Here is a 20,226-nt window from a genome sequence, read left to right on the forward strand (position 1 = left end):
CTGTGTCCCCGGATGCTCCGCCCCAGGGTTGGGTCCACGGGTGCCCCTGCCACCAATCCATGGCCAGGGCACCGCTGGGCACCACCCACAGCAGCACACGGAGCGGCCAGTAGAGGGCACCAAAGGCCCCTCCGAGGGTGCGGCTGTGGCGGACACTGGATGGGTGGTCAGGTGCCCCTCCCAGGCAGGGCGCTGAGTGTGGTCCGGTCCCTCCTCTCAGGAGCCTCCGTCAGCCTGGGGCTAAGATCTCCAAATCCGGTTTCGGCATCACCCTCTGACTCACGCCCCTCCCTCGGCCTGCTCCATCCCCACCACTCCCACTAGGGTTGTGCCCAGCAAAAGCCAGGCTTGGGTGACAGGCTTCGGGCCCTCTGGATGCCGGGACTGGGAGGGCCACAGGAAGTGGAACTGGCAGCGTCCCCTCTGGGCTCAGGGGTTGAACAGCCTGGCTGATGGCGGGCCCCTGCCCAGCAGTGCTTAGAAAAGGTGCCGTCTCCAGGGGCTCCAGGACCCACTCCCACTCCCAGGGAATGAGACACATGGCTCCTGGAGACTTTACTAGTTTAATCGCTTAGCCCTGGTGCCTCAGCCACCTCCTAGCTCTAGGGTGAGACTCAAGTCCAGGCACCAGGACCCACCAGCACCCCAATCCCATTCAGGGTTCCTTGGCCTGGAACCTGGCCAGAGGAAGCCCCAGGCCTGGGCCTGTGAGGGTGAGCGCTGGGGGTGTCTGAGGCCGGCTCTGTGTTCCCTGCATTCTCATCCATGCAGGTGAAGTACGTGGCATTGCCCCACCTACCCCCTAAGGCAGGCATGGCCTGCTGGAACCCCTCCCAGGCCCCCCTCAGGGAGCAGAACCCTGCGTGTGTGCTGTGCTCTGCCCTGCCTGCCCTAGCTCCAGCCTACCCTGGGGTGTGGTGGATGTGGAATGGGGTGGAGATGGGAGAGCATCAGAGGGGCCTCGACCCCACAGGTGCACTGGGGATGCCAGGGACCCAGGCACCACCCCAGGGAGTTCTGTGGTCTTGGGAAGGTGGACGAGGGGCTGGCACTACCGGGCGGCGGGTTTGGCTGAGATTGGCCTTGATGCAGGCTGGACCTCGTGCCTTCTGACAGGGGCAGGGACCCAGGCCAGCACCACACCCCCTCCGTGTCCTTGGTACAAAATACATACACATATAAAAACAGCACTCCAGGCACCGCGGGTGGGCTTCCCCTCTGGCCGGCCCCGCCCGCCGCAGCCGGGTCTAGCTGTCCTCCCCCCTCCTCTGATTCATGGACTGAAACTTGTTCATGAGTTCTTCCAGCTCAGACCCGCTCTGCTGCTTCTAGGAAGGAGAAGCGGGGGCAGCCTCAGCCCAGGGCCCCACAGGCCGGGGGGCTGCCTCCTCCTTGCTCTGCCACCCCGGGAGCCGGCGGGGGTGCGGGCGCGGGGACGCCACAGCGCAGGCGGGCTCACCTCCTCCAGGAAGGCCTTCTGCACCGTGAGCTGGCTGTATACGCGGGCGCCCTCCTCCCCGCACACCTTCTTGAGCTCCTCCTTGTTGAGGGAGAAGAGCTGCGGCCCGGTCAGGATGCCCAGGTTCTCCACGATCCTAGGGCAGGCGGGCAGGCGGGCATCAGGGCCGCACCGCGGGCGTGGCTGCCTGGGTCCCCCTACAGCGGGTCCCGGACGGCTGCGCACCTGCGCACAGCTGCGGCCGCGCCCCCCGCCCCGCCCCAGGACCCCGCCCCGCTCACCTCCCCGCCCCCCGCCCGCGCCCCTCCCGCCCCTCTGCCCGCGCCCCCAGCCCCCCGCCCCGCCCCCCCGGAACCCCCGCTCACCTCCCCGCCCCCCGCCCGCGCCCCCACGCCCCCCAGCCGCCCGCCCGCGCCCCCACGCCCCCCAGCCCCCCGCCCGCGCCCCCACGCCCCCCAGCCCCCCGCCCGCTCACCCCCCCAATCCACCACCGCGGCTCACCGCGCGCTGAAGGCCTTGGCTTCCAGCCAGGCGCGGACCTCGTCCGGGCCCGACTCGTAGGTGAGCGGCTGGCTCACGGGCTGGCTGCGCTCCACGCGGAAGTGCCGCTGCGGCTGCGCCTTAATGTGGCTGATTTTCCGGATGAGTTCGTCGTTGACCTCGTCCATGTGCTGCATCAGCTCTGAGGGGGCGCGCGACTCAGGCCCCCGCCGCCGCCGCCCGGCCCAGGGACACCCCCGCCCCGACCCCTCCCCGCGCCGCAACCAGGGACACCCCACGACCCGCCCCAGGCCCTGCCCAGGGACCTCCCGCCCCGCCCCCTCCCCCGCCCCCCGCCCAGGGACCCCCCGCCAAGCACCCTCCACCGGCCCCGCCCAGGGACCCCCCCCGCCCCGCCTCTCTCAGGTGGCCTCGGGCCCCGGACCCCCGCCCCGAAGCAGCAGCTCTCACCGTCTTTGTTCCCCGGGAAGCTTGGGGGCAGCTTGCGGGTCGGGCTGGCGGGACCCCAGTACTTCTGGCTGGTCTGCGGGGCGGGGTGGTGGGGATCAGGCTCCGCGCCCCGCCCGCCTCCCGGCACCTGCCCGGGACCCCGCGTGGCCCGCGCGCCAGCCCCTCGCCCCTCCGCGAGCCCCAGGGACCCGGCCCCCTCCGCAGCGTCCGCAGCGGGTGTGGCCTCGGGGGCTGCCAACCCCGGGACCCCCGCGGGCGCACCTGCTCGAACGGGGCGCCGGCGTCCTCCGGCCTCGCCTCGCCCAGGATGTTGCAGGGCACGTACCCCGCCTGGCCGCTGCGGCTGCGGAGCTTCCACCACTGCCGCCCGTCCTCCAGCACCTGCGGGGCGCGCCGTCAGCTCCGACGCCCACGGGCCCCCCGGACCCCGACTCCGCGCTGTCCCCTCCGCCCCGCCGCTTCCGCCCCTCCCTCCCTCGCTGGGCTGCTCCTCCTCCACCCTGCCTCGGGGGTCCGGGAGCCCGTTTTGGGGACGGGGTGCCGCGGTGCCGCCCCGGCTGGAGCGCAGTGTCGCGGTCACCGCTCACGGCAGCCTCCATCTCCTGGGCTCAAGCGATCCTCCCACCTCGGCCTCCCGAGTGGCTGGGACCACAGGCGCACACCACCGCACCCAGCTACTTTTTATATTTTTTGTAGAGATGGGGTTTGGAGGTGTTGCCCAGGCTGCTCTCGAACTCCTGAGCTAAAGGGATCCTCAGGCTTGGCCCTCACAGTGCTGCGGTTACAGGCGTGAGCTGCCTCACCGGGCTGTGGATGTGGCCCCCTCCCGCCAGCCTGCTCCACTTTCTGCCCCCCAGTGGGTGGCCTGGATTCCAGCTGGCAGAGACAGTCAGTGCGCAAGGGCTCCGGGGTGGGTGTGAACGACGGGCCCCCGCTTCGTCCACATGGTACAGACGCTCCCCCCAGCCTGACACAGGGGTCCCTGCACGCTTTTGGGGATCCCCAAGGTGGGGAGGCCCCTCCAGCAGCCTTTGGATCCTGATCAGAGCCCAGGGGTGGCGACCCTGGAGAAAGGGGCCGGCAGCTGTGCCCCGTCCTGGCGTCACTCAGCCTGGCCCTAGACGGCACCCCACTCCCCTGGTAGCCCCTCCCTTGAGGCCCTGCCCCGTTTCCCCCCTCAGACCCCCTTGTCCAGACCCCCTCACCTCTAGGACCTCATCCTTGAGGACCGACAGCTCGTTGGCGTTTCGTGCTGTGAAGTCGTACAGGATCCTGACGTACTTGGCCATGGCCGGCGTTGGCTGGCAGCCCCTGTGAGGAAGAGGAGGGGCTGAGGCCGAGGCTGGTGGGGTCGCCTCTGAGACCTGGGCAGGGGCTGCGGGCAGCAGCTTCCCAAGTGCACGGCTGGCTGCCTCTTCTGCTCTGGAGGGCACTGTGCAGACAGGCTGCAGCATCAGCCCAGAATGGAAACTGTGACAGCCCCAGAGCTTTGGGGCCCTGCGCGGAGGAGGGGCAGGTAGGAGGTGGGCGTGGCGCAGGGGCCTGTGGCACAGCAAGGCTGGCCCATCCCAGGCCACCTGGCGTCTCCAGGCCGGCACCCCAGGGGAACCAGAGCCAGGGGCATTCCTGGGAAATGCCAGGGTCACAGCTTCCCCAGCTGGCCAGTGAGCGCCAGGGTGTCTTCAGAGCCCTGGCAGCCCGAGGAAAGCAGCCCGCACAGTCCAGCAGAGGACTGGCCTCAGGCTCCTCTCTGTGGCATGGGACCTGCCCCTCAAAGGTCCCTGGGGGCTGGCTCTGGCTGGGGGCTCCTGGCTTTGGCACAGAGCAGGCCTGTGGCTGTCACCAGGCCAGGCCGTCCATCCTGGTCAGTGTGGCCCTGTCATCAGGGCAGCTCCCATGTCCAGGTGTTCAGAGAAGTGAAGGGGCTGCGGACTATCAGGACAGGGCGGGGGGGACAGATCAGGAGCAGCGTCAAAGGGTGGGAATGTGCCTTCCTCCTCCTTCGCCTCCCTCCCTCCCTCCTTCCTTCCTTCCTCCTTCCTCCTTCCTCCTTCTTCCCTCCTTCCTTCTCCTTCCTCCCTCCCTCCTTCCTTCCTTCCTCCTTCCTCCCTCCCTCCTTCCTCCTTCCTCCCTCCCTCCTTCCTCCCTCCTACCTCCTTCCTTCCTCCCTCCTCCCTCCCTCCTTCCTTCCTCCTTCCTCCTCCTTCGCCTTCCTCCCTCCCTCCTTCCTTCCTTCCTCCTTCCTCCCTCCCTCCTTCCTCCCTCCTTCCTCCTTCCTCCCTCCCTCCTTCCTCCCTCCTTCCTCCTTCCTCCCTCCCTCCTTCCTCCCTCCTTCCTCCTTCCTCCCTCCCTCCTTCCTCCCTCCTTCCTCCTTCCTCCCTCCCTCCTTCCTCCCTCCTTCCTCCTTCCTTCCTCCCTCCTTCCTTCCTCCTTCCTCCTTCCTCCTTCCTTCCTCCTTCCTCCTCCTTCCTTCCTTCCTTCCTTCCCACTTGAACAATGCACTTGCCACCACCCACATGTTTTTAGTCCCTGTAGGTTTTGAAGGGTTCTACTTTCATGCTTCCGCACTTCGAGGGCTTACCTGTGAGCATGTGGGGAGCCGACTGGTGGTAGCGCATCCCCCGGGGCTGTGGCCTCTGAAGCGAGACTGTGCTTCTGGGAGTTTCTTCGTGTGGACTGTCGGCTCACTGGATGCACCTGTGGGGAAGGTGGGCAGCCCGAGCTGGATGTGGGGCTGGGGCTGGGTAAGGAGGGCAGGGGCAGGCTGGGTATCCAGGCTGGGGAGGGGAGCTCTGGTGAGGGGTGGGTTCCTGGGCCGGGGTGGGGAACTGGAGAGAGTGGGTGTCAGGCTGGGGAGGGGAGCTCTGGCCAGGGGTGGGTGTTGGGCTGGGGGGGATGGGGCTGCTGGTGCTCTCACCTCCTCGACAGGGGCAGGCACCAGCCCCTCTACCTCCCAGGGAGCCTCCTGCAGCACATCCACGGGGGTCTCCCAGCCGCTGTGGAACTTGGGCACATACAGAGGCACCTGCAGCTCCCGTGGCCACTCGGAGCTGGGGTGAGAGGTCCCGAGATCAGCCCCGCCGTTCCAGAACTGGCCCACCCAGGACCCCCACGCTGGCCTCCAGGGCAGCCCCGGCTCGGCTCCGCATGGCTGTACCGGGGCCGTGTCCAGGTCTCTCCCAGCGACTCCCACAATGACATCTCCTTGGGGACCAGGTGGCCGCGCAGGAAACCCACGGCATCTCGGGAGAGCAGTGGGCAGGAGACGGCGCGTGCGATGTCAGGGCCACCACAAGTGTTGACGATCTGGGGCAGTAAAAGAGTCAGAATCAGAGGGGATGGCAGCCCACAGACCCCCGGAGACCACAGACCCCCGCCCAGTCACCCGCAGCTCCACAAGCTGGTCCTCAGGGACTTTGGACCCCAGGCACTGTGGCTACACAGTGTGAGCCCGGCTGCCTGAGGCGGGCACCTGCTACCCCGACCCCGAGCCCCCCGGGAGACACTCCAGAGGCCTCTGCCCCCACAACGCTCCGCCCCCACCCCCCACCTCCCAAGAGCCCACCCTGCCCCTGTCGCCCCAGCCCCAGGCACCAGGTCCAGAGGCCCGAAGAGGAAGTGCACCAGCTCGGCGGCACTGGGGTTCTGAATGTGCTTCTGCAGCTTCGCCTGTGGGCAGGGAGGAGTGAGCGGCGGGTCAGACCTCCCCGTCCCTCGGCACAGACGGCGGGCAGGGCCACCTCCGCGGGACTCACCAGCAGGTTGATGGCCAGCTTGATTTTCTGGAAGCAGTCCACAAACTCGCCCTCAGAGGGGGGCCGTGCCCGCAGCGTGAGGACACCCTCTGGCACGGGAGGCTCCGTGTGAGCCGGGCCGCCCCCGCCTGCCCAGCCCCCGTGCCCTCAGTCCCATGAAGCCCACCGCGCAGGCCGGAGCTTCCCCCGGCTCCCTCAGCGTCCCCCCGTGACGACCCCGACCCCGTCCCCGTCCTCGTCCCCGACCCCGTCCCCGTCCCCGTCCCCGTCCCCGTCCCCGTCCCCGACCCCGTCCCCGTCCTTGTCCCCGACCCCGTCCCCAACCCCGTCCCCATCCCCGTCCCCATCCCCGTCCCCGACCCCGTCCCCGACCCCGTCCCCGTCCCCGACCCCGTCCCCGTCCCCGTCCCCGTCCCCGTCCCCGACCCCGTCCCCGTCCCCCGCACCTGCCGGTCCCTTCTTGCCCTTCTTCTTCCCCTTCTTCCGCTGGTTCAGCTGCTTGAAGGCCTCCGCCGCCTTCTGCAGCCGGGCCACAAACCACTCGATGTCATCCAGGGCACAGTTGAGGATTTGCTGGGGTCAGAGGGGTCAGGGGTCAGCCCCTGACGCTCCCGCCAAGCCCCACAGGTGACGGGGCGAGCCGGGGCCACACCTGGGGAGGGGCAGCCACTGGCTGAGGACCGGCCGGAGCGGGAGCAAGGACCAGTGTCCATTGCTGGGGATGGGGCTGGGAGGGAGGGGAAGGGGCCACCTGCCAGGCCTGGGCACCCACCGTCTCCTTCTCTATCTTCTGAGCCAGCACGGCCCTCGGCTCGTCCTCCTGCGACTCCTGATGGCGGAAGCCTGCCAGGGGACACGGGGCTGCTAACCGAGCCCCCCACAGCCAGCCCCCTGGAGCCCCCGCCAGCGTGCCCGCCTACCTGGCTCGCTGAGCGGCACCTGTGGGCCCACGCGGTTCTTGGCCTGTGGGGAGTCCCCGCCGCGGTGCTGAAAGGGGATGGGCGCCGGGCCCTGGGGAGGTGGCAGGATGGACTGCCGCTGCCGGATCTTCTCCTGGTGTCCCCTGGGGGACGAGGGGGCCCTGCTCAGCCCCGCCGGGCCACGCCTGGCCCTCCCTCCCTGCCCGGCCCCTCCCCACCTGCCCCCTCGACCCCGCCCCACTCGAAGCCTACTTCAGGGTCTGCGGCCGCATCTTCTTGCCCAGCCGGCAGTCGGCCAGCGCGCTCTCGATGTCCTCGTGCACCAGCTCTGCCTGGGAAAGCGGGCGGCGGGCATCGGGGGGCGGGGTGAGGGTGGGCATGGCCCCGTGGAGACCCCCGCCCCCTGCAGTGCCACCTCACCTCCACTTCGTCGCAGTGGAAGAAGTGGATGTCGGGCTTGCTCTGCTCTGAGTCCTGGCACACCAGCAGCAGCACGGACGGGTAGCGCAGCTGGTTCAGCACCGTCTGGCTGTGCTGCACGGTGGGCAGCGGGAAGTTCTCCAGCTCCTCCTGCGGGACACGCCACACACAGGGTGCTCACCCGGGCCTGGGCACCCTCAAGACACCAGCAGGACGTGCCGGGAGCACAGGCCCCCGAACACAGCCAGCCAAAGCCAGGGCGAGGCCCCGACACGCCCATGCCCCGCGGGTGTGCGGCACGCAGGCTGGGCTTCCGAGCTCCCCTGTGCTCTCAGCTCCATGCGGCCCTCCCTGCCCACGCTGGTCCCAGCCTCTTCCAGGGACCAGAAGATGGGAAATGGCTGCCCCGGCAGAGAGGCCCAGACACAACTCTGGGCAGCAGAAGGTGGCAGCCACTGCCCACCGTGCCTCTACCCCCCGCCGCCTCCACCCCCTCGCCGCCTCCACCCCCCACCACCTCCACCCCCGTGCTCCCTGCCCCCTGAGGGCTGGCCCCACCTGAGACTCGATGTCCAGCAGCCGCAGGGACTCGCCGTCCACCCGCAGCAGCATCTCCTGGGTCCAGATCTTCTCCTTGGAGCTCAGCTGCACCAGCTTCCGGATGGCGTCATCCACAGACGTGATGGCTTCGCTCTTGTCCATGATGAATGTGGCCAGGTGCTGGGGGTGGACAGGTGGTCACTTCGGGGCAGAGCCCTCCTTGTGCTGAGAGCCCAGCCCCCAGGGGCCACAGCCAACCCTGGGTTGGGCAGTAGGAGGGGGACCCAGCCCCGCTTTTGGTGGGGGGAGTCTCTTTTCGGCCATGAAATCTGTAGAGACCACACTTGTGTACAGACAATACCCTCAAAAGAATTCCTACTGCTGCCCGGCCCCTTGCTGCTGACCTCACCGGCCACCTCCCTGCAGGCTCAGCCCCCACCCACTGCAGCTGCTTCGCCGCCTCCACAGCACCCTCCCTCCTCAGACATCCCCTCCCTGCCCACCTGGCCACAATGCCCGCGGTTACCCCATCCCCGACCCTGCCCCGTTCCCCTGCATTGAACCCAGCGTCGCGCTGCACATGGCCTGCTGTGAGGCCGGCATGCTCCCCAGTCCAGGGCAGGGTTCCGGCGGCCGCTTGCTGAGCTGTGTCCCAGGTCCAGGGCACAGCGGACCCTCGACAAGTGCGTGCTGGATGCGTCCATCCCTGAGGGTCTGCGGCCAGCCCGGCCCCACCTGTGCCCTCCACCTCTCCTCTTTCCAGGCCCGGCTCAGGCCCCTCCTGCAGCCAAGCTCCCTGTTCACCAAGTGAAACCCTTCCAGGAAGGATTGACCATTCGGTACAGGATGCTGGCACAGCTGGATAAACACTGAGGTGAACTGTGGGACAGTCAAAGACAACCGGAAAACGCAAAATGAAAGCTCACGTGGCCGGGCGCCGTGGCTCATGCCTTTGGGAGGCCCAGGCGGGCGGATCACCTGAGGTCAGGAGTTTGATCCCAGCCCGGCCAACATGGTGAAACTCCATCTCTACTAAAAATGCAGAATTAACCAGTCATGGTGGCAGGTGCCTGTCGTCCCAGCTACTCGGGAGGCTGAGGCAAGAGAATTGCTTGAACAGTTCGGAGGTTTCGGTGAGCCGAGATCGCACCACTGCACTCCAGCCTGGGTGACAGAGTGAGAGACTCTGTCTCAAAGAAAAAGCTTGTGAAGAAAATACCTGATGATGGGCTGGGCACAGTGGCTCACGCCTGTAATCCCAGCACTTTGGGAGGCTGAGGCAGGTGGATCATGAGGTCAGGAGTTCGAGACCAGCCTGGCTAGCGCAGTGAAACCTTGCCTCTACTAAAAACACAAAACATTTGCCATGTATAGCGGCACACTCCTGTGGCCCCAGCTACTCAGGAGGCTGAGGGAGGAGAATCACTTGGATCTGGGAGGCGGAGGTCGCAGTGAGCCGAGATCGCACCACTGCACTCCAGCCTGGGCAACAGAGTGAGACATCGTCTCAAAAAACAAAAACAAAACCAAAAACAGATGTTGGCCGGGCACAGCGGCTCACCCTGGTGTACTCCCAGCACTTTGGGGGGCTGAGGCGGGTGAATTCCTTGAGCCCGAGAGTTTGAGACCAGCCTGGGCAACATAATGAGACCTTGTCTCTACAAAAAGTGAAATCATTGTCCAGGTGTGGTGGTGCAGCACCAGTAGTCCCAGCTACTCAGGAGGCCGAGGCGGGAGGATTGCTTGAGCCTGGACGATGGGGGTTGCAGTGAGCTGAGATCTTGTTCCAGCCTGGGTGACAGAGTGAGACTCTGTCTCAAAAAAAAGGAAAAAACTGGATGATTTCTGATCACCTCAGAAAGGGCCTCTCAACAGCGTGCTTTCCTAAGTGAGAAGGAAAACCCAGTTGCTCAAAAGAAAAGACCAATAAATTTGACCTAATTTTTTTTTTTTTTTTTTTTTTTTTGAGATAGAGTCTCGCTCTGTTGCCCAGGCTGGAGTGCAGTGGCGTGATCTCGGCTCACTGCAACCTCTGCCTCCCAGGTTCAGGTGATTCTCCTGCCTCAGCCTCCCGAGTAGCTGGGATTACAGGTGTGTGCCACCACGTCCAGGTCATTTTTGTTTCTTTAGTAGAGATGGGTTTCACCATGTTGGCCAGGCTGTTCCTGGATTCCTGACTTCAGTTGATCCACCCACCATGGCTTCCCAAAGTGCTGGGATGGCAGGCATGAGCCACTCCGCCCAGCCGACTTAATTTTTAAAAAGTTTCTGCCCAGAAAAAAAAAAGTACCATATGCAAAGGAGGAAATAAACCCACACAACAAAATTTAAAAATGGGAAAAACACAGGTAATAGATACTAATTTTCTTACTATAGAAAAAGATCAAGACATGCATTAAAATGATAGTTCTTGGCTGGCTGTGGTGGCTCACACCTGTAATTCCAGTGCTTTGGGAGGCCGAGGTAGGCTGAGGTTGGGAGATCGAGACCAGCCTGACCAACGTGGAGAAACCCCATCTCTACTAAAAATGTAAAATTAGCCAGGCATGGGCTGGGCGCAGTGACTCACGCCTGTAATCCCAGCACTTTGGGAGGCTGAGGTGGGCAGATCACCTGAGATCAGGAGTTCGAGACCAGCCTTGCCAATATGTTGAAACTCCACCTTAAAAAAAAAAAAAAAATTAGCCAGGTATGGTGGCTCTTGCCTATAGTCCCAGCTACTCGGAGGCTGAGGCAGGAGAATAACTCCAAGCCTGGGGGCAAAGGCTGCAGTGAGCTCAGATCGCACCACTGCACTCCAGCCTGGGCGACAGAGCGAGACTCTGTTTTTTTTGTTTTTTTGTGGTTTTTTTTGAGACAGAGTTTCACTCTTGTTACCCAGGCTGGAGTGCAATGGCGTGATCTCGGCTCACCGAAACCTCTGCATCCTGGGCTCAGGCAATTCTCCTGCCTCAGCCTCCTGAGTAGCTGGGATTACAGGCACACGCCACCACGCCCAGCTAATTTTTTTGTATTTTTAGTGGAGACGGGGTTTCACCATGTTGACCAGGATGGTCTCGATCTCTCGACCTCGTGATCCACCCGCCTCGGCCTCCCAAAGTGCTGGGATTACAGGCTTGAGCCACCGTGCCCGGCAGATGACTCTGTTTTTTTTTTTTTTTAAAAAGCTAAATCATCTCAGCTTTCACCATAAGCAGGTAGAAAAGTGAATCAAATAAAACCCAAAGTAAGTGTGGCAGGTAGGAATGAAGAGCAGGTCCACGCAGTAGCACACAGACGGACGATGGAGACACATCAGCAGAGCCCAAGTCTAGTTATGAGACAGTTAATAAAGCTGGCCGGGAGCTGTGGCTCACACCTGTAATCCCAGCTCTTAGGGAGGCAGAGGCAGGAGGACAGCCTGAGCTCAGCAGTTTGAGGCCTGCCTGGGCGGGCGACATAGCCAGACCCCGTTCTCCACAAAAAGAAAAAGACCAAAAAACAAAACAAAACAAAAAAATCCCACCACCAAACCAGTAAATTCCTAGCAAGCCTGATCAAGAAAAACACTACAGAGAACACGGATTCTCAAAAACCAGAATGCAAGAGGAGACATCACTACAGATCTTACAGGCATGGGAGGGGATTAGTAACGAAACCTTCCCAGTAAGAACATCCTGCACTCCCAGGGTGTCACTGGCAAGTCCTAACGACTACCTAAGGAAGAAACAATAACAAGCTTTCACAAACTCTTTCTGGAAACAGAAGCGGAGGGAATACTTCCCTGCCCATTTTATAAAACCAACATAACCCTGCCACGAAACCTGCCACAGGCATCATAAGAAAATTACAGACCAATGCCACTGACGGCCACCAAAGCAAAACTTCCCCAACAACAACATCACCAGATTAGCTCCTCAGCACACGGCAAGTACGGCACACAGAGCAACTGAGGGTGAGGCTGGTTCAACGCTCCAAACAGTCAGTGCGGCTCACTACGTCGGAACTCTGTTTCAGAAATCACAGTAAGAGAAAATGGACCCTGGCCCTAAATGCAGGAGCCTACACTGTGAAGCATCCCAGAGAAAACACTGGAACTTCCACGCTGAATTCCTAATTTGCAAATAATAAAAGAAAACACAGAAGAAATCTCCACAAATTTGGTCAAGGAACGATTTTTTTTTTTTTTTTTTTTTTTTTTTTTTTTTTTTTTAAGAGATGGAGTCTCACGCCGGGCGCGGTGGCTCAAGCCTGTAATCCCAGCACTTTGGGAGGCCGAGGCGGGTGGATCACGAGATCAAGAGATTGAGACCATTCTGGTCAACCTGGTGAAACCCCGTCTCTACTAAAAATACAAAAAAAATTAGCTGGGCATGGTGGCACATGCCTGTAATCCCAGCTACTCAGGAGGCTGAGGCAGGAGAATTGCCTGAGCCCAGGAGGCGGAGGTTGCGGTGAGCCGAGATCGCACCATTGCACTCCAGCCTGGGTAACAAGAGCGAAACTCCGTCTCAAAAAAAAAAAAAAAAAAAAAAGAGATGGAGTCTCGCTATGTTGCCCAGGCTGGAGGGCAGTGGCTATTCACAGGTGCGATCCCACTACTGATCAGCACGGGAGTTTTGACCTGCTCCGTTTCCGACCTGGGCTGGTTCACCCCTCCTGAGGCAACCTGGTGGTCCCCCACTCCTGGGAGGTCACCACATTGATGCTGAACTTAGTGTGGACACCCGATCGGCACAGCTCACTGCAGGCCAGAACTCCTGGGCTCAAGGGATCCTCCTGCCTCAGCCTCCCGAGTAGCTGAGACTACAGGCACCCGCCACCCACCCGGTGGAACAATTTTTAGGAGATCAATAACCCCAAACTGTAAAAGAAAAACACATTCGGATGGACTTCATCAAAATTAATTTCCGATTTTCGAAAGACAGTGATGGCGGCCGGGCACAGTGATGAATGCCTGTCATCCCAGCCCTTTGGGAGTCCGGGGCCGGTGGATCACTTGAGGTCAGGAGTTCGAGCCCATGCTTGGCAACATGGTCAAGCCCCATCTCTACTAAGATACAGAAACTCGCCAGGCGCAGTGGCTTGTGCCTGTAATCCCAGCTACTCGGGAGGCTGAGGCAGGAGAATTGCCTGAACAGTTGGGAGGTTTTGGTGAGCCGAGATCGCACCACTGCACTCCAGCCTGGGTGACAGAGCGAGACTCTGTCTCAAACACACTCACACACACACATAACTGTGGTGATGAAGGGCAGATAGTGTCTCCAGAGGTTGGGCTGGGGCCACCGAGCTGGGGGAGTCACAGGTTCGGAGCGCTGGGGCTGATGGGCTGACCGTGGTGGTAACAGAACCCCACGCCACATACATGTCGGTTTTACTGCGTGATGATTTAGAAAAAAGCAAACCACGGACCCAGGCTCAGGTGTCCTCCCCCAGCCCCCTGTCAGGGCAGGTCTGATCCGCCTCCACCTGACTGGAGACACTTCCCACCACACTCTCATCCTCTCTCTGGGCCCCAGTGTCCTCATGCACAGGGGCAGGAAAACCCCACCCACCACCCACTGCCCACTCGGCTGCCCTCACGCAGGCAGGAAAGGCTCCCGCTGGCGGGGGGCTGGGCCAGCTTTGCAGGGGCCAAAGTCCAGGAGCCAGGCTGGGAGGCTCCAGGCTCCTCCCCAGGAGGGCAAAGTCTCTGAGAAAGGCGGTGGGGCTGCCTGGGAAGACTCAGCCCCGCTCCGTGCCTTCATCGAAAACAGCCTGACTCAAAAGCTCACGGACTCGTGACGCCTCTTTGGACCCATTGCACAGATGAGGAAACTGAGGCTCAAAGAACAGTGACCTGCCTCACCTCTGCAGGTGTGGAGGACAGCAAGGGGAACCAGGGAACACTGGGGCCACAGCCAGGGCTGCTTGCAGCAGAGAGGCCTGGCTCGGGCGGGGGGCCTGGCTCCCGCCTCCCCCATCCTCTGTCCCTTTCCTGGTCCTGTGGGTTTGGACCACAGCCAGGAGCCCAGCAAGCACCCAGGCACACGGGGGCCTTTTTTTTTTTTTTTTTTTTTGAGACGGAGTTTCGCTCTTGTTACCCAGACTGGAGTGCAATGGCGCGATCTCGGCTCAGCGCAACCTCCGCCTCCTGGGTTCAGGCAATTCTCCTGCCTCAGCCTCCTGAGTAGCTGGGATTACAGGCACGTGCCACCATGCCCAGCTAATTTTTTGTATTTTTAGTAGAGACGGGGTGTCACCATGTTGACCAAGATGGTCTCGATCTCTTGATCTTGTGATCCACCCGCCTCGGCCTCCCAGAGTGCTGGGATTACAGGCTTGAGCCACCGCGCCCGGCCCTTTTTTTTTTTTTTTGAGATGAGTCTTGCCCTGTCCCCAGGCTGGAGTGCTATGGTGTGATTTTGGCTCACTACAACTTCTGCCTCTCTGGTTCTAGTGATTCTCCTGCCTCAGCCTTCCGAGTAGCCGGGATTGCAGGTGCCCGCCACCACACCTGGCGAATTTCTGTATTTTTAGTAGAGATGGGATTTCACCATGTTGGTCACGCTGGTCTCAAACTCCTGACCCCAGCTGATCCACCTGTCTCGGCCTCCCAAAGTGCTGGGATTACAGGCCTGAGCCACTGCACTCAGCCCCTTTTCTTTTTCTGAGATGGACTCTGGCTCTGTGGCCCAGGCTGGAGTGCAGTGGCACGATCTTGGCTCACTGCAACTTCTGCTTCCTGGGTTCAAGCGATTCTCCTGCCTCAGCCTCTCAAATGGCTGGGATTACAGGCATGTGCCACTATGCCTGGCTAATTTCGTATTTTCAGTAGAGACAGGGTTTTGCCATGTTGGCCAGGCTGGTCTCAAACTCCTGACCTCAGGTGATCTGCTCGCCTCAGCCTCCCAAAGTACTGGGATGACAGGCGTGAGCCACTGTGCCTGGTCTAAGGCTTTGTTGCCCAGGCTGCTGGAGGGCCATGGTGGATTCTAGGTTGAAGTCTTGGGCTCAAGCGATCCTCCTGCCTCAGCCTCCCAAGTAGCTGGACTACAAGCTTAGGTTACCAGGTCTGGCTAGGAGTGGGAGGATTGCTTGGCCCAGGAGGTCGAGACCAGCCTGGGCAACATAGAGACTCCTATCTCTACAAAAAATAAAATAATTAGACAAACATGGTAGTGCCCGCCTGTGGGCCCGATACTGGGGAGGCTGAGTCGAGGGGATCACTGGAGCCCGGGGGGAGGAGGCTGTAGTGAGCCAAGATCTCACCCCTGCACGCCAGCCTGGGCACCTGGGTGACAGAGCAAGACCCTGTCTCAAAACAAACCAACAAAAAAGAAAGAAAGAAAACAACCTCCTGCAAGAACATATTTCCTGAGCCCTAAGTGTGACTGAAACTGATCCAGGAGAAAAGAGAAGCCGTGGGTTGGCGGCTGGTCCGCTCACGGGCAGCCCCGTCGGAGCCCTGAGAACCCGCTGGCCTCCCTGCAGCCCCATCAAGGGTGTCTTTGTTCCACCTGCCCCCTCCGGATCCAGTTCCGTGTTTTGGGGCCAGGATGACAATTTTCTCCATGGGCTCTTCCCATCTAGGGCTGCCCAAAACCCACAGTGTTTCCTCTGCACTCCCTGGGCTACCTCACCCCCAGGGCGGCGTCCCTATGCCCGCTGGCTCTGGCCTCCCCAGCTCCTGTGGGTGTGAGAACCTGGGTGACCACCTGGAGCAGGAGGACAGCGAGGTTCTGGGGGTGCCCTGTGGGGGTGGGGCCTCACCTGGACGTGGTACTGGGAGGTCTCGTGCATGATGACGTTGGAGTTGGAATACTTCTTTCTCTGCTCTGAACGGGAAGACGCCAGTCACTCACCCCACAGGCGGGACCCACAGCCTCCCGTCCAGCTGGGACTGGACCCCCAGGTGGGGCCACAGGGGAAGGTGGAGTCAGGCAGAGGGGGGCTGCTCCGTGGGAGGACGGGGCGTGAAACAAGACCTGCAGGAAGGCCCCTCCCTCCCTCCAGGGAAGCCCCCATGGAGAAGGCCGTGGCTCACGAGGAGTGCTCAGAATGGGGACTGGGAGCCTGTTCCCTGGGGGGTTCCTGTCCCGGAGGGTGAGGGGACAGGAGGGGCCCTGGCCAGGTTTCTTCCCACCCTGAGAGCTGCCAGCTTCACCCTCTGCCCTCCCAGGTCTTCTCGCTTTCCGGACTGGGCACCGTGTCCAAAGACACAAATGGAGGGGTGCATCTAGCTAGGGAGAGGGCGGGGTCGGGCCTGGGGAAGGGCAGAGCGGAGGCAGGGAAGCGGGGCTCGCCAGGCCCCCCTCCTGGGGCAGACACCTGGCGGCTCATCCTGCCTGAACCCCCCTGCGATCCGGTTGCAGCGAGGAGTGCAGGGGAATCAATATTGATGCTCCCTGAATTATTAGTAAAGGCCTCTCCCCTTACGGGGTGGGGGAGGGGATCCAGCGGCCTGGCGTTTTCCGAAAGTTGATTAGGGTCCAGAGGCCGCCCTGGGCCCCCAGGGATCCCCTGCTCTGCGCCAGGCACCGCCGTGGGGCAGGCTGGAGGCAGTGCCCATTTCTCCCGTGACACCCAGCCCCGGCTCAACCCTCACTCACCAAACAGGTCCCTGGGGCTCATCTTGGCCACACCGTCCGACCGGCCCAGGCTGCCGCTGCAGGGGAGGGGCTGGTGAGGGCAGGGACCAACTGCACCCCTCCCTGGGGACTGCCAGGGGGGTGGTGGGGTATTTGGGATGGGCGGGGGGCTTACTTGGTGGCACCGGGGCAGCAGCTCACGGACCCGGACTGGCTCATGGCGTGGTGGGCTGCAGGCAGCGGGGGAAGGGCAGCCCTCAGCGTGACCCACACCTGGATGGACAGAGGGGCTCTGCGGACTCTTCCTCCTGGCCCGGCTGGTGCCCTCCATACTCCTCCTTCCCTGGGCCAGAGCCCGACTGGCCTGGGCTGGGCAGGGGTTCCTCAGGGGGCAGAGCCCCTGCCCCAAGTCCCAGTGGGCACTTGTTAAGCCTCTTAGCGCCCCAGACCTTGGATTCTCCACAGGGACCCCCAGAGCCTACCTGGGAGGCTCTGACAAGGGCCCTGGGGGAAGGCGCCTTCTGAGCAGGGGAGCATGGAGTTCAAGGTCCTGGTGCTGGGGGACAGCGGGGGTGTGGTGGGGGAGTGGGGGCCGGTAGGGGAGGGGTGCGGTGGGGCGGTGGGGAGGGCAGGTGGGAGCTGCAGGAGGCCGGAGAGGTGAGGCTGGAGCCAGGGGGTGGGCATGGAGTCCAGAGGGAGCCGGCTCTGGCTGCCACTCCTGCCCCACCCAGGCCTGCACCCCAAAGGGCCCTGGCCACGCACTGTGGACTTGCCACCCATGCGTGCCACCTCTGTCCAGGCCCCAGCAAAGAGGCTGGTCCTTGGCTCCTTCCTGGGCCTGGGGGGCGTGGCAGGGAAGCCTAGGGTCCCTGGGGTGTGGTGTCTCCTCACCCCGAGGGCAGGGAGGTGGTCAGGCGGCCAGCGCAGGGGAGGGGCTGGAGGGCTGGTGTGGGTGGGACTGAGACTGGGAGCCCCGTCCAGCTGCCCCACCACACAGCATTCCCTGCCCCTCCAACGAGGTAGGGTGGCTATGCAGTGGGCAGCTGGTGCCTCTGGCCTCCCCAGGGGCAGAATCCCTAGAGCCTGCCTCTGTTCTCCCAGCCCTGACCTCTCCCCCGACGCATTTTGGGGAAATTAAGGCTCAGCTGCCAGAGCAGGCAGGTGGGTCTGATTTGGGCTCGACCCTGGGGCCTTCCCTGGGGGATCGGCACAGCCTGATGGCCCTGAACCAGGCTGACTTGACTCAAGGGGCCTTCGACCTGACTGGACCTGGCTGTCCTCTGGCTCTGTGGCCAGCTCCCCACGGGTCCACGCCATCCGCCTCCTGCCAGGGCTGGCAGGGCCTTGCCCTGTGGCTTCAGTTTGGGTCTGCCAGGGTGGGGGCCACCGGCCAGTGTTGCTGGTGTGGAGGGTCACGGGAGTGGCCTGGAGCACCCAGGACTTTCTGGTCTGACCAGGTCTGGCCTACAGGGCGGGCTCCTTCGAAGTCTGGGGGGCCCCGGGGCACTGCCACAGCCACGAGGGGCTGGGCTCGCCAAGAGGGCTTGGCCACTTCCTCCGTCCACCTATGCATGGAGAATGTCCGGAATGTTCATGGGCTCAGCGGCCGGCCTGAGTGTTTGCTTAATGGGATTCCTGCTGGGCTCCACCAAGGGTGCCAGGCACGTGTGTCCGGGCACACACCGGCCAGGACACCCGCACACCCTCGCAGACTCAGGCCTTCGGGCCACAGACACGGAGGCAGGGCCGACACACGACCCCCGGGGAAGGCCGGGCTGGGAACCTGCCTGCGGGGTGTGAGGGCCTCGGACCCAGCAGGGCCAGGCAGCGGCACAGTGGGCCCAGGTGTGGTGTCTGCGTCTGTGGCACCTGGGGCCCTTGGGGGCCGCGCCCCTGCTCACTACGGTGGGGGCGGGGCCCTGGAGGCCCAGGCTGCACTTTGGTTTTCCTGCTGGGAAGCGGGGCAGAGCAGGGTGCCCGGTCAGTAGGGCAGTGGAGGTGAGGAGGCCCTGGCAAGGACGGGAGGGTGGAGGGACCGGCTCCAAGTTCAAATTCCAGCTCCACATGCTGAGTGACCTTGGAAAGGGGTCAGTGGAGTCACAGGGGCTCCAGGCTGCCTTCAGGGCACGGGGTGGGACCCTGGAATGGGGTGCCACTTACGCCCTGGCCATGACCTGGTTGGGAAGCTATGGTTTGAGGGAGGAAGGGATAAGCTGGGAAGCTGAGGGTGGAGAGGGAGGCGGAGGCAGGTGGAGAAGGCCCGGTGGGAGCGCAGTGCCAAGGCCTGGGTGCTGAGCAGGCCCCGGAGAGGCTGGGCACAGGGTGGGACCCAGGAGGAGCTGGGAAGGGAGGGCCGCCGCCAGCTGGGCCTGCCTCCCAGCGCAGCCGACTGGGGTGGGGGGCTGGGCACGGGTGAGTGGGGACGAAGGTCCAAGTATGCCTGGCCCTGCCTCCCCCTCTCCTGCCACCAGGGAGACCCCACACCAAGGGGCGACGCCAGGCAGCTGGGCCCAGGAACCGGGAACCTGGGATGGCGGAAGATGGCAGGCCACAGGCTCCTGCCAGCCCCCTCCTGCCTCACCGGGCAGGGCCCCTGCAGCCCCCGTCCCAGGCTCCCCCCTCCCTGAAACTCCCACCCCGACCCTGACCCGGAGGCGGACCCAGCGGGTGCTTCCCTGGCCTCTGGCTTCCTTCTGGGCTGCGACACCCGGGAAGCGCGTCCCGGCTCCGGCCCAGCCAGAACGGGCTTTGGGGCTCACCTCCACCGTCAGGCTGTCGGGAGGGCCCTGCCGCCCGCAAGGGGGAGAAGCCTCGCTACTCGCTACCCCCTGCCCCCTCCGGAGGCCGGGATTGCCCCCACCGAGCCCCAGAGCTGGGAAGGGGCAGGACGGCGGGTGAGTCACCCATTGCTGGCTCAAAAATACCCTGGCTCACCGGCCGCGCCCAGGACCGATGGGGCAGGCCGGGCAGCAGCAGGACCCGCCAGAGCCGCGGGGTCCGGGGCGGGGGGCAGGGCCCGGCCAGGACGCTCCCCCCCAGACCCCCGCCCCCGCCCCGCCCCGGGCCCTCCGACACCGCCCGGCCTGGTGTCCCGAACCAGAAGCCCCACGACCCACGGCCCCCGGGTAAACTGAGGCCCCGGCGGGCGTGCTACCGCGTCCGCAGCGCTCACCTGCTCCGGCCCGTCCCCTCGGCTCCCGCCCGGGCGTCCGTCTATTCCACCTGGCCCTGGCGCGCGGTCTCCCTGGGCGGGTGGGACGCTCGGCGGGGCCGGGCCGGGGCGGGGCCGGGAGAGGAGGAACCTGAGCGACAGGTTGCGGAGTCACCCGAGAGCGGGCGCGCTCGCGGGGGAGGAGGGCGTGGGCTGGAGGCGCCCCCGTCGCCTGGGACCCAGCGCCGCCCGCCCGCGTCCCCCAGGGCTTCGGCCCCAGCCCAACTCGTCCTCCCCAAAACCCCCGTGGGGGCCCCTAGAGCTCGGGCCTGGGGACAGGCGGCGGAGGAGGGCGAGGCCTGGGGCTCTTCCTTGGGCAAGGCCCAGCTGCACCCCAGCAGGCGGGGTGGGGAGGGGCCTTGGGGGGCAGCGCCAGCGCGATGCCTGGGAGGGTTCCAGCCCTGGGGAGATCAGAGCTTCG

General features: G+C 63.7%; 1 protein-coding gene across 1 annotated transcript; it reads right to left on the reverse strand.

Annotated features, from left to right (window-relative positions):
- Positions 1 to 549: 549 nt before the first annotated feature.
- EPS8L2 (EPS8 signaling adaptor L2) lies at positions 550 to 19,874 on the reverse strand. The gene is made up of 21 exons (XM_039470461.2): positions 19,767 to 19,874; positions 16,770 to 16,867; positions 16,616 to 16,671; positions 15,777 to 15,841; positions 8,064 to 8,225; positions 7,506 to 7,655; positions 7,338 to 7,417; positions 7,086 to 7,228; positions 6,938 to 7,008; positions 6,612 to 6,738; positions 6,166 to 6,254; positions 6,005 to 6,079; positions 5,568 to 5,716; positions 5,328 to 5,460; positions 4,992 to 5,107; positions 3,616 to 3,721; positions 2,672 to 2,791; positions 2,411 to 2,483; positions 1,961 to 2,141; positions 1,460 to 1,595; positions 550 to 1,328 (listed from the first exon to the last, which is right to left on the reverse strand). Exons 2-21 carry the CDS (start codon positions 16,811 to 16,813, stop codon positions 1,248 to 1,250), a joined length of 2,157 nt encoding a protein of 718 aa, XP_039326395.1. The 5' UTR covers positions 16,814 to 16,867; positions 19,767 to 19,874; the 3' UTR covers positions 550 to 1,247.
- Positions 19,875 to 20,226: the final 352 nt, after the last annotated feature.

Source organism: Saimiri boliviensis, chromosome 6 (genome assembly GCF_048565385.1).
Source record: "Saimiri boliviensis isolate mSaiBol1 chromosome 6, mSaiBol1.pri, whole genome shotgun sequence".
NCBI classification, from domain to species: Eukaryota; Metazoa; Chordata; class Mammalia; order Primates; family Cebidae; genus Saimiri; species Saimiri boliviensis.